The 13,938-nt window shown below is 40.7% G+C and overlaps 1 protein-coding gene across 1 annotated transcript; it reads left to right on the forward strand.

Moving 5' to 3' along the window:
* Nucleotides 1-541: 541 nt before the first annotated feature.
* Nucleotides 542-9,799, forward strand: csf1ra (colony stimulating factor 1 receptor, a). Its single transcript, XM_037675309.1, has 21 exons — nucleotides 542-607; nucleotides 2,671-2,958; nucleotides 3,042-3,329; nucleotides 3,424-3,560; nucleotides 3,638-3,803; nucleotides 3,901-4,102; nucleotides 4,378-4,493; nucleotides 4,583-4,694; nucleotides 4,793-4,992; nucleotides 5,075-5,166; nucleotides 5,273-5,399; nucleotides 5,498-5,602; nucleotides 5,718-5,828; nucleotides 5,952-6,114; nucleotides 6,194-6,270; nucleotides 6,367-6,470; nucleotides 6,763-6,885; nucleotides 6,965-7,076; nucleotides 7,153-7,252; nucleotides 8,141-8,252; nucleotides 9,567-9,799. Exons 1-21 carry the CDS (start codon nucleotides 556-558, stop codon nucleotides 9,705-9,707), a joined length of 2,928 nt encoding a protein of 975 aa, XP_037531237.1. The 5' UTR covers nucleotides 542-555; the 3' UTR covers nucleotides 9,708-9,799.
* The last annotated feature ends 4,139 nt before the right edge of the window (nucleotides 9,800-13,938 follow it).

Genomic DNA, 13,938 nt, shown 5'->3' on the forward strand with positions numbered 1-13,938 from the left:
GTGATTATTCCCACATCTCTGCCTTCTAATCTGCTAAACTTGCACTGGCTCATTAATTTGACACGGATGATGAGCTGAACCGCCTCCCCCGACACACAGCTCCCTCCACCCTTCACCACTTGCTCGCTGATGTTTGCTGTGTGACTTTTCTGTGGCGAGGAGACGGTAAACAAGCAGAAAGGAGGATAAGGACTGAGCCAAACAGTCAAGACGAGACGGGACTCTCCAGTCAGCTCTGGATGCTGCGAGCTTCCAAACCCACTGAAGACATCTGAGGTGACAACATTCAAAAATAAAATAGTGCTTGTTTTATTTATTAAAAAAATTCAACAGTGTTTTGAAGGGGAAAAAAAAATCCAAATCTGTGATGAAATCCTTTTTTATGGGCAGAGCTGCTCTGACTGATCAGAAAAGAGAAGTAAAAGAAGGGATGAAGTGATAGCACAACTTCTTAGACAGTTTTTCCATTTCTCCCTCTGACAGCACGAGTCAAACTGTTTCATGGCACACACACACATTGTGCTCTTCAACCTGCAGGTTCGGAGTTGATCCAGGATGCTGGGCTACATCCCACTGATGCTGGGGGTCGTGGCCTCGGCTGCTTCAGGTAAGACTGGACACACGCTCCCATTGTATATTTTTGTCTTACTTGTTAGATATACTGCCTTTTTTATACTGATTATCGTCTATCGTGGGTTTAAATGGGTCCAAAGAAACATTGTATAAGGTTCAAGTGCAACACATTTTTCTGTGAATCACACTGATCTAATTACATAAATATACTAAAAAGATCTGTGTAAGAGGATTTAACAATTAAATTGTATAGTTTATGGCAAACACTCACTGTCAGTAATCATTATGGGTATTTGCAAAAGCATTTTTGCTTGTAATGTGTTTTTGACGCCATTCTTAAGACATTTTTGTCTTTGTTCTGTATTTATAGTCAGCTCTGAACATCTTGTAAACAAAATTCACCCACCAACGATTATATTTCAGTTTTTAATTACATTTAAACATCATTTGATGTTTAATTTGATCATGACTGAACTGTGCTCTCCATTGGAGCAGAGCTATAACTGAGGAAATGTTCAGTTTTGAATGAACGATTGAATCAGATAAGTGCGCGAGGAGGAAGGTAGCTGTTTACAGAAACTCAAGAGGTTCGCCGCAGAACTGCTGATTGGCGTGAAACTGATTTCATTCCGAGTTTCTCTCTGATATTGATGCAGTGGATAGAAATATGCTGAACGTGGAATCTCAGTTCTCCTTCGAGATTCAAAATGCACACGGTCCAAAAAGGCTTTAATGGAAACTTTTATAACCTTACTGAAAGTGAAGGCAAAGCTCAATGAGCGCTGCAGATAAGAGTCTCTTCAGTATCAGGGATTTTTACTGAAATCCCAAGAAGTTCTACACGTGTCTCAAAAGTCTACACAATCCGTCCAATCCATCAAAGGAGTACTGTGTCGTTTCAACAAATGTTTTTTTCCTGAGGGTTCAAATCTTTTTTTAGGACTTTGTCCTTCACAGATGTCAGGATTTATTACTCTCACTTCCAATTTGAATCATCTCTTGAATGTGCTTCTTGTTTTATTTTATTCAGGGTTTTTTTGTTGTTTTTTTTGGTGTTGATCACTAAAAACAATATATAAATTCACTAATTCATTCAACCTTTGTTTATAAAGGTTAGTCTCACTGAGTCACGAGGACTCGTTTTCAAGAGAGACCTGTTTTAGACAAACTACAGATGACGTACACAAGACAATAAACAGCCATGAAATGCATATAAAATAAAAAGTAAATAAAAGTAGTGATATAAAACTAAATAAAATCAAGCTACGTTATGAAATGAGGTAAAATACTAAAAACAGGAACATGTCTGTGTTGATTTTTGCATTGAACTTAATTATTTAAAATCCCTTAGAGAGGTCAAGGTCGAGAGCTTAAGATCTTTTTGCAAGGTATTCCAGGTTACAGGAGCAGAGTAAGAAAAGGCCTTTTTGTCGAGTTCAGTCCACAGTGAGGGGACACTGCAGGTAATAATGTCCTGAGAGCGCACGCTGTAGCTGCACTGATGATGTGACATAGGTAGAGATGTATGAAGGGAACAGACCAAGAAGTGATTTAAAGATGAAAATGTACCAGTGAGAGAGTCTACGTGAAGTTAATGATGTCCAGTTAACCAGTGAATACAGGGTGCACTGGTGGGTATGATAGTTCCAGCCAGTTATGAATCGTAATGCACCATGGTAGACAGCGTCCAACATCTGCAGGGTGCTTGTAGGAGCATTCATGTAAATAATGTCACCGTAGTCAATTGCTGATAGGAAAGTAGCAGCTACAAGACATTTCCTAGCATTCAAAGTTAAGCAAGATCTACTTCTAAAAAAGAAACCCAATTTTAAATACAACAGCAACAGGTGGGAAACTTTCCATAATTAATTTTAGTGTCTATCTCTGTTGAGATAGTTACAGTTTGAAAAGCAGAAATGAGAATTAAATACAGATGTTTCCAGGTTCCATGAAATTGCTTCCAAACTAAATCTGACTCATCAATCAAAGGAGATGGAGAAAAGACTAAACTGAAAAACAAATTTAAGAGAAAAAAGTGGGATTCTGTAAATGTTCAGTGGATGTAATATATATATTTTTTACATTCTTCTTTTTCAGTCGAATGGAGGCGTCCGGTGATCGAATTCAATTCTAAGTCGGTGGGGGGTTCTGAAGTGGTGATCATGCCTGGGAGTCGTCTGTTACTGATGTGTGAGGGTGACGGGCCTGTGCACTGGCACCCCAGGCTAAAAAAACACAAACGTCATGTGTCTAAAGGCAGCGGGAATGTCCGCATTTTAAAGGTGGACAGTCCTACAGCAGAATTCACAGGAACGTATACATGCTCTTACACGGCTGAATCCAAGGACAGCAATCTGACCACCTCCGTACACGTGTATGTGAAAGGTGAGTTGGACTAAATGAAAACAGAGTCTCTATTGTAGGAAGTGACTTTTAGCCACATTAGTTCATTGTTCTCCCTCTTTAAGATCCACAACGTGTGTTCTGGACCAGCAGCACTTCTCTGCGAGTGGTGAGGAAGGAGGGTGAAGAGTACATGCTGCCCTGCCTCCTGACAGACCCATCAGCCACGGAGTTGAGCCTCCGCATGGATAATGGCACCTCCAACCCACCAGGAATGAACTTTACTGTGGATAGGCACCGAGGCATTCTAATCCACAGCCTCCACCCCAGCTTCAACGCTGACTACGTCTGCACAGCCAAGGTCAACGGGGTAGAAAAGACCTCTAAGGCTTTTTCTATCAATGTTATTCAAAGTAAGATCAAATTGCGCTCTAAAACGTGCATAGAATTTTGAAAGCATCTCCTCCTCTCTTTTAACATCCTAATATGATGTCTTCTTGCTCCCAGAGCTTCGTTTACCTCCATACGTCTTCTTGGAGACAGACGAGTATGTGCGCATTGTTGGGGAGGAACTCAAGATTCGCTGTAAAACGCACAATCCTAACTTCAACTACAACGTGACGTGGAAATACGCCACCAAATCGGTCAGTGCAAAGCAAAGTTTAAGCTTGACAGTGATACTTTTCTGGACTGTAGCTCAATTTTGGTCTTGTGTTCTTAGACGCCAACCATAGAGGAGATGGTTCGCTCCGATGGGGAGAATCGTCTGGCTATACAGAGCATTCTGACCATTGCTGCTGTGGACCTCGCAGACACAGGAAACATCTCCTGCATTGGTACTAACGAAGCTGGGGTGAACAGTACAACTACGTACCTTCTGGTTGTGGGTGAGCCACAGGAGAACAGCCTTATCTACCATGCTTGATGCTGACAATTGGCAAAAAATCAGTGAAGATAAAAACTCCAATTATGTCTTTCAAACAGACAAGCCCTACATCAGGTTGTTGCCCCAGCTCTCACCCAAACTATCCCACCGAGGTCTTTCGATTGAGGTGAACGAGGGTGAAGATCTGGAGCTCAACATGCTCATCGAAGCCTACCCTCATATCACCGAACACGGATGGGACACCCCGACATCTCCCAGCCCTTCCACTCAGGAACAAAGCTTCATCAAATACAACAACAGGTGACGTAGCAAAGCTCAGTGGCCAAAACTACAGATTGTTTTTGACCCTTCTGCAAAAAGAGGAAGCTGCTCTAAAAATGCTGCCAGTGCGTTTTCTGTGAGTTTGACCAGGAAGGTCAGTGTATCTCCACTCAGGTCATAAAAGTAGAAGAGGGAAGAGATCTGTTCTGTTTTTGATTTGTGCTGGACGATGATGCACAGGAACGGTCTGAAGTCAAAACCACACAGTTAGTCACTTCTTATTTAATAGACATTCCTCTTTTTTGTTGTGTTAGATACCACGCCAGTCTGCAGCTGAAGAGACTGAACATACAGGAGCAGGGCCAGTACACTTTCTATGCAAGCAGTGCTTTGACAAATGCATCTATCACATTTCAAGTCCAAATGTACCGTAAGTGACATAAATCTAGACCTACAGCAAAACTCTTCAGTAAGTCCTACTGTCAGTTTATTCAAGCTGAGTTCCTTTTTGTGCAACAGAGAGACCTGTGGCTGTGGTGAGATGGGAAAACATAACCACGCTGACTTGCACCTCATTTGGCTATCCAGCTCCAAGAATTGTTTGGTACCAATGTCTCGGAATACGACCAACGTCAGTACAACTTGGCTGTAAAAATGAACAATAACACATTTTTGGAGCAAATGTTCAACACAACTGTTCCTGTAAGCATTCGTTTCTTTCGTCAACAGGTGCAATGAAAACACCTCAGGGTTGCAGTTGGCGATCCCCCTCCAGGCTCCTACTGTGGAGGTCCAGAGGGAGGAGAATGGAGCTGTGGAGGTGGAGAGCGTCCTCACCGTAGGAATGGCTAACCAGAGGATGACTGTCGAATGTGTGGCTTTCAATCTTGTTGGCGTCAGCAGAGACACTTTTGCAATGGAGGTTTCCGGTGAGTGTACAATATTTTGTGGATCACAAAGTCTGTCTATACAAGTAAAAGCATTCATGAAGGTTTTCATCTGATTGGACAGATAAGCTCTTTACTACCGCCCTGAGCGGAGCTGCAGGAATTCTGGCAATCCTCCTGGTGCTGCTGGTTTTCCTTCTTTACAAATACAAACAGGTAAAGTTCAATTTCATCTGTGAAACCTCAATCGAATTACTAGTTAAATATTAAGCAAAAGGGAACAATTGTTTTCCTCACTTTGATTTAAGACTGCACTTTTCAGAAACCCAGGTTCGAAATCCGCTGGAAGATCATTGAGGCAAGAGATGGCAACAACTACACCTTCATCGACCCGACCCAACTGCCATACAACAACAAGTGGGAGTTCCCCAGAGACAAACTCAAACTAGGTTAAAAACTTATAAAGCTCTAATTAGAACTGTTGCGCATATAAAAAGAATGCTGTGATCACTAAACCTTTGTTTGGTGTATTGCGGGCTTCAAACAGGAAAGATCCTGGGCGCAGGTGCGTTCGGAAAAGTTGTTGAAGCCACAGCTTACGGTTTGGGGAAAGAGGACAATGTGCTGCGCGTGGCTGTGAAAATGCTAAAAGGTAAATTTATATGAGAGACAAGCATCAAAACCCAACATCGCACAATTGTTTTTCTCACATTGTTAGTGTTAGATGATGGTTTGGTGTTGTCTCGGTCTGTCCTGCGTGTTTGCAGCCAGGGCCCATTCTGATGAGAGGGAGGCTCTGATGTCCGAACTAAAGATCCTGAGCCACCTCGGACACCACAAAAACATTGTTAATCTACTCGGAGCCTGCACTTATGGAGGTCAGACAGTAAAAGAAAAAAACATGCTTACCAAAGTTTGTTCAGTCCCTGCCAAATAAACAGTTGCTAAGTGCTCGAAGAAACACATTTCAAGAGCTGTAACGTGGTGTGTTTGCTCATCAGGACCCGTGCTTGTGATCACTGAGTACTGCAGCTTCGGTGACCTACTGAACTTTCTTCGTCAGAAGGCAGAGACGTTTGTAAACTCTGTTATGAATATTCCAGACGATGAGGAGAACTCTAATGATTACAAGAATGTTTGCAGTCAGAGGGAGTTTATTAGAAGGTACTCTGACAAATGTGCATCCCAGTGAAAGGAGATGGACGATATCCACTCACTGTGATCTCTTTTTGTCTTCCAATAGTGACAGTGGGATCTCCAGCGCTGCCTCCAGCACTTACCTGGAGATGAGACCCAGCCAGCTGCCAAACACAGAACCAGGTATACTCCTCAATAAAGATTCAACTGCAGAACAGAAGCCCAAACGAAAAAATGGGTAGCCACTTTTTGTGGGTAATGTATTTTCCTGATCCTTAGAGTCTGCCTGTGAGGAGAATGGTGACTGGCCGCTGGATATAGATGACCTGCTGAGATTCTCCTTTCAAGTAGCTCAGGGTCTTGACTTTCTGGCTGCAAAAAATGTAAGAAAACATGTTTCTGAAAAAAACACTTGAAATCTATATTACAAAACACCACGTGCTTGTAAATACCAGGAGCTGCTTTCTTGTTCCTCAAAAGGGCACACTGTGTCTGAGAACCAAAATATGTTTCTATAAAGGAGCACGTGAAATGTGTAGCTCTTGTAACAGTTTGAAGTTGCGTCTGATCATAATGTTTACTACCATACAGGGGCAGAATTTACAAAGATTTTTTTAATATAAAATGCAAGACTTTTCAACCGTAGACAAACTCTGTGGTTGTGTCCATGTTCAGTGTATTCACAGGGATGTTGCTGCCAGAAATGTCCTTCTGACCAGCCGCCGAGAAGCGAAGATTTGTGACTTTGGCTTAGCACGGGACATCATGAAGGACTCCAACTATGTTGTGAAAGGCAACGTAAGTGAGTAACAAGCAGTTTATCCTATAACATGAGCTGAAGGTGATTTGAGACCCCTCCTTTTGTTTGGGATTGCAGGCCCGTCTGCCGGTGAAGTGGATGGCACCGGAAAGCATCTTCGACTGTGTCTACACTGTCCAGAGTGACGTCTGGTCCTACGGCATCCTCTTATGGGAGATTTTCTCTTTAGGTTGATACTTTTACATGCACTCATTTCCTTTTTTTTTATTTTCCTGCAAAAACATCAACTTTGAATTCTTGCACAGGCCAGAGCCCGTACCCAAGCATGGCGGTGGACTCAAGGTTCTACAAGATGGTACAGCGTGGCTATCAGATGGCACAGCCAGACTTTGCTCCGCTGGAAATGTAAGATTGGTTCAGTGAAAGATTCAGCTTGTTTTCCAGTCTGTTACACTTTACATCGCCCAGTTAACGGTGAAGCTCTGCTTAGTGCTGCTTTATTATCTGATGAGTATTAGCGTGGTATCAAGTGACTGTCAGCAGGGTTTTGGCCAGTTCCTCAGATGTAGCTGCCCTTTAGTCGTTAGTTTGTCAGTGTGCAAGCAGTGGCAATACAACTAATGCGGTTACGCTTCCATGTAACTGGTCAAACAACATGCAGTGACTTTTAGCTGAGAATATTTAAAGCTGGTGATCAGAGACGTAAACTAGCTTACTGTCCAAATGTTTATCCCAGCCAAACAAAGAGCCCCTTGTTCTTCAGCTTCGTCTGCGGTCCTCGAGCTCATGTCACATCTTGAATTACTGACACTTATGGGAACATCAAGAAGCACTTCTATCATTGCAGATTTGAATAATTTCTCATTTTTCAAATATAAAATCAAAGAACTTAAGCGCTGAAATGAAAAAGTGTTCCTACCAGTATCTGAGGAGGTTATAACATCTGTGCACACAGATTTAGCACAGCCGTCACGGCACACAGAATAACCGTGCCGTGGAAATGGAAGGGACTAAATCTGAGTCAGGGTCTAATCATCAGTTGTCTTGGTGTGAGTCAGGTCTCCGTTCTGTCTGTTAGCCACATGATCTCCAAGCTAGGACGCCGTGTAAATAATATTTCACAGAAGCAAAGAAAGACTTGAGGGCTGGCGGCCTTTGTGAACAACATCTTCTCGAACTCTGTCACAATCTCACTAATGCCTCTCAATACATGTCTCGTTGGGTTTTATAAAGTTTTCTGACTTTACCTCACACGGTTTGAACATGTTTAAACTGAGCTCTTTTTATTTCTAGGTACATCATCATGAAGATGTGCTGGAATCTGGATCCAACGAAGCGTCCGACGTTTGGCAAAATCAGTCAGACAATAGAACGACTGCTTGGGGACCAACTTGAGCAGGAACAGGTGAGTTAGAGGGAGATGGCATTCTGTTTTCATCAAAGTTATCATGTTAACATTCAACCTTTATTCATACATGTTAGTCTCATTGAGCCTCAAGGACTTATTTACAAGAGACCTGATTTTAAAAAACAATGACGACAACAGTGGGCAATCATAAAAGAGAGCAAATTGGGAAAAATAAATGAAATAAAATGATATTAAAACAACGAAACAAAAACAGCTACATTATAAAACAATTATAAACTACTAAAAACAGGAACATGTCTGTGTTAGTTCTTGCCAGGAACTTAACAGATGTTTGAAGCTACTTAGAGAGGTCAAGGTCGAGAGCTTCAGATCTTTTTGCAAGATATTCCAGGAAACAGGAGTGGAGTAAGAGAAGGCCCTTATGCCTAGTTCAGTTCTCACTGAGGGAACACTGCAGGTAATAAAGTCCTGAGAGCGCACGCTGTAGCTGCACTCACAAAGTGACATGTAGGAGGAGATGAAGACAACAGACCAAGGAATGATTTAAAGATGAAAATGTACCAGTGAGAGAGTCTACGAGAAGTTAATGGTGACCAGTTAATCAGTGAATACAGGGTGCAGTGGTGGGTATGATAATCACAGCCAGTTATGAATCTTAGTGCACCATGATAGACAGCATCCAACATCTGCAGGGTTCTTGTAGGAGCGTTCATGTAAATGATATCACCATAGTCAATGGAGGGAAGGAAAGTCACAGTTACAAGGTGTTTCCTAGCATTTCGAGTTAAACAGGATCTATTTCTGAAAAAGAAACCCAGTTTAACTTTCAGTTTCTTTACCAAGTTTTCGACATTGGGCTTAAAAGAGAGATGTGAATCAACCAAGATACTCAAATTCATTCAACCTTTATTTAGACAGGTTAATCCCATTGAGCCTCGAGGACTCACTTACAAGAGAGACCTGATTTCAACAAAGAGTGATGACAACAGTGAATTACAAATATTTGTAAGAGTCAACAAACTCAATAAGAAAACCGTTTGAAGATAAAATCGAGAGAAGAGCTGCTGAATCATGTTCCAAACAAGATGTCCTGAGGACAATCGTGATTTGTTTAATTTGATTCTCCATAAGAGAACAGAGTTCACTGCGTGACCTAACAAATTAAATAAACCATATTTTTGTGATACATGCTATTGCCAAAACATTTAACAAGCTAAAAGTGCAGCGCTTTGTCTCTGAGTCAACTAAAACATGGACTCGTTGCAGATTTAACAGAATGCACTGCATCAGACCGGATGAAACAGACGTTTTCTGTTCAAACGTAACACCACTAATGACTCCCCTCCTTAGGTAATCTACCAGAATATGAAGCAGGAAGACAGAGAGGGCGATGAAGATGACAAGCCCAAATTCCCCTGTGACCAGTCTTGTGACCATGAGGAAGAGCAGCGGCCTCTGATGAAGAGCAACAACAACTATCAGTTTTGCTGAAACCTCCAGACGACCATTGGTAAACCAATCACTTATCAGTAAAGTATCAGGAAAGGCTGAAGCACTTTGCAGAGCTGCAAGCTGTTGTTGCCCTCTCAGCTATTTCCCGCCTGCTTGTCCAGACAGACGACGGCAGCGACGCATGTGACTCGCCTCTGTGCAGACCGTGACTAGAAACTGTCACGTCTACTCCGGCTGCAGACACGAAAGGAGAAAATATGTCCACCAGTCACACCATCATTCAAAGCTTTATCTTTATTATGTTCGTAAGTCCCTCTGGTGTTTGACTTCTGTCCTCTTCTGATAATGTTATCTAATGTACTTCATGTTTATCACAGCTTTGTTATGCATATCACTGCCTCCTAAGTATTGATTTGTAGTCAGCAGGATCCCCTCCTTTTCATAATTTTATTGTGTGCACTTAAGAGGAAACAGCTCAATAGAGTCACAACCATCTGAAACTGCTGGATCCATTATTCACTCCACTTATATTAGCTTTTGTTCCCTAAAAGTGAGTGTTGGAAGTGCAAACTCCTGATTTAAACATGCAACTGAACGGGAAAAGGACAATAATGACTGTGTTGTTTTGCTCGTTTTGCTCCAGTCACGACTGTATGACTTGTGACATACTTATTATGACTGTCAGCAGCATGTGATTGTTCTGCTTCACTTTAATTAATTTTACTGGTGTTCAGGGCTGTTTAGGAGCAGGGGAATCTGGGGATCCATTCAGGGCCAGACATACAGTAGCTATGTTCGACAATGTGAACTTTCCATTTGTTTTCTGAGTCACAATTTAATTTTCTCATTCCCAGTAGTGCTGTGTTTGTATGTAGCAGTAAGCCACCACTGCCAACTGTATGATGATTTTAGACTGACTTATAAGCTACATATGTGTGTGAAACAAACACAAGATGTATCATAGTGTATATTCATATATCAAAAATCATGTTTATTTTCACTTAAATGTTTTAGATTGTAGTACATTGATATATATTTGTGTGTCTTTGTGCAAACCAATGCAAAATCAGCAAACAGAATCAGTATAAGGCCTCTGAGCTGTTGAATAAAAAGCTTTACATTTACAAGTCCAGTTTGTGGTTTATGTTCTCGGAGCACTGGAAGAGGTTTTATCTGCGTTCATAGAAACTGTGTGGTCTTTGTGTTCTCTCCTCACTTCCTGTTTTCTACTGGATATCATCCAATCTGCCTTTCCTCTGAAACATTTCCCACAATATGAGTTAATATTGCACAAGTGTGAATTCTCTGCAGGGAAGTATTAACCTCACCGTAGATCCTGAGGCCTCCTCTTCTTTTTTGAACTTTAAGCTGAGATTATTTAAAAAATTGATGATTATTTACAGAAGCTTTGATTTTGCTTTTACAAATGCCACAATTACATTTTGAATTATTGTTCCCTAAAATGTAATTGTTACTTAGTTTGAATATGACATCTCACATGATCTGTTAGTATGTTGTGAATGACGGCACATCGACTCAATATTTGCAGTTATAGACGTTTTCTGTGTAGGCTGTGGCAGCCATCTTCAATTAGATTGACTCCAAAAGGTAATGTGTTGTAAATGCACATCCAATGAATACGTTTTAAGAGTTTCAGTGACATCTGTTCAGTCATTCCTGAGATATTTTGGTTATGTTACAGCAGGAAAAAACATTTTCTCTTCACTTTCAGGGTTAATTCGTGTCTGAACTGGGTTTTAACACTATTTGATCACAAAGATGATGATCAGGACAAGTTATGAAATGTTACAGGTATTTGTCACACAGCAGCTTATCGACACAAGAAAAGAAAAACGGGATCATCCCCTGGCACCTGCAGCTGGCAGTCAGCGGCAACAAGGAGCTCAGCAGGCTGCTGGGAGTAGGGATGCACGACATAGGATTTTGGCCGATATCCGATATGCCAATATGTTAAATTTTATTTGGTCGATAACTGATACCAATACCAATATTTTTTTCCTAGACCTACTTACAGAGACTACAATTCTCTACTGTGGAATTAAAATACTAAATTGTTCTGCATGGTCTTTGTCACTTTGGCCTACTACCAAGTGCAGATGCCAAAAAGGGGGTTGAAAAATAAATAAATATATATACCGGTATATATATACACACACATATATATATATATATACACATATATATATATATATAGTATATATATAAAAAGCGCCTTTTATATCGCAAGTTATTTTGATAGAATGGCTGATGTCCAATATTTAACTTTATCGCCAATAACATCATGCATCCTTAGCTGGGAGGACTGGCCATCACTCAGGGAAGAGTTCTGCCCGGCATTCGAGCAGTCTTGCTGCACAGGTGAATTGAGAGACACGCCTGGTCCGGATCGGGATCTGTGGCCAGATTCTTCAGATCCACTGAGATCCTTCCTGCCAACAACCATCAGCATCTACAACAACTCTTGAATGAAACCAGGATAACGAGTTACAACATTTAGTTTTCCTTTGGGATTAGTAAAGTATTTACGAATTAAATTAGCATTAATAAGCATCAGATGCTGGTGTCAGTCTCTCTCTAACCCTACACAAACTGTTACGCATGGAGGTGGTAACATCATACTCTGGGGTCGTTTGCATCTGTGGAAATGAAATATAACAAAGTGGGTAGAATAATGTCAACACAGCTGGACACAAAATGTTTAAGAGCAAGATGGACACAGCACTTCAACTGTCTGTAAGAATAAAGTTTTAAAATGACTTTATTAAAGACCTGGACATTGATTTTTTTGTGAAATAAGTGAACAGCTTGATAAATGGTTCCACGTCAGAAAGGTAACACATTTCATGAAAATTCTGACAGAAACTTGTTGATGGCTATCAGAAGCATCTGGTGAAGGTGATCAGTCTCTTCAAAAATAAAACGTTCTGCAGCTTCATTTGTTTGAGATCAGGTCAGCCCACATTTATTTTACCCGGCAGCCAGATGATCTGTTATATCAAAACAAGAAAAAGGACTGTCTGTGGTGAAATAGGTGTAGGTTCATCATCGGATGATAAAACTACTTATACATCATTCTTACTCAACAAACCTCCAAGAAAGTATCAAGCAAATTAAAGCCAGAAAAAAAAAAACAAAAAAAAAAACAAGCAGAGGTCCAAAATCTCCACATCATGATTTAGTAAAATCAACAAATTCAATGTTCCATCACGCTGAAAATGCAAACTTCAGCCCAAAGGCAGTTAGGAGGTAAATGTGTAAAACACAAGGAACAAAATCTGTATCTCTGAACAATAAAAGGGCTTTAAATATGTTACAAGCTTATAGACGTGGGTTAAATAAGCCTAGTTCATAAAAGCCAGTTTACGTTCCTTTAGTCTGACTAAAAGACAAATTTAAAACTTATGTTCATACAGTGGTATTTAAATGTTTGTGAAGCCTTTAGAATTTTCTATATTTCTGCATAAATATGACCTAAAACATCATCAGATTTTCACACAAGTCCTAAGACAAAGAGAGCCCAGTTAAACAAATGAAACAAGAATATTTTACTTGGTCATTTATTTATTTATTGAGGAAAATGATCCAGGATTACATATTTGTGAGTGGTAAAAGTATGTGAACCTCTAGGATTAGCAGTTAATTTGAATGTGAAATTAAGAGTCAGGTGTTTTCAATCAATGGGATGATGATCAGGTGTGAGTGGACAACGTTTGATTTAAAGAACCCAAGTCTGCTCTTCACAACATGTTTGTGGAAGGGGATCATGACACGAACAAAGGAGGTTTCTGAGGAGCTCAGAAACAAAGCTGTTGATGCTCATCAGGATGGAAAAGGTTACAAAAATATCTGTAAGGAGTTTGGACTCCACCAATCCAGACAGATTGTGAACAAATGGAGGAAATTCAAGACCATTGTTACCCTCCCCAGAAGTGGTGGACCAACAAAGATCACTACAAGGTGTGGAATAGCCAGCGAGGTCACAAAGGACCATGGGTAACTTCTTAACAACTAAAGGTCTCTCTCACATCGACTAATGTTCATGTTCATGAGTCCACCATCAGGAGAACAATGTGTGCATGACAGGGTTGAAGGAGGAAGACACTGATCTCCATAAAGAACATTGCTGCTCGTCTGCAGTTTGATAAAGAGCACGTGGACAAGAATGTTTTATTATATATCTATATATAATTATTTGGTTAAAATGAAAAGTGTTCAGTTTGGAGAAAGTAAAACGCTGCATTCCTACATA

This window comes from Nematolebias whitei, chromosome 4, assembly GCF_014905685.2.
Source record: "Nematolebias whitei isolate Nwh7 chromosome 4, NemWhi1, whole genome shotgun sequence".
Taxonomy (NCBI): Eukaryota; Metazoa; Chordata; class Actinopteri; order Cyprinodontiformes; family Rivulidae; genus Nematolebias; species Nematolebias whitei.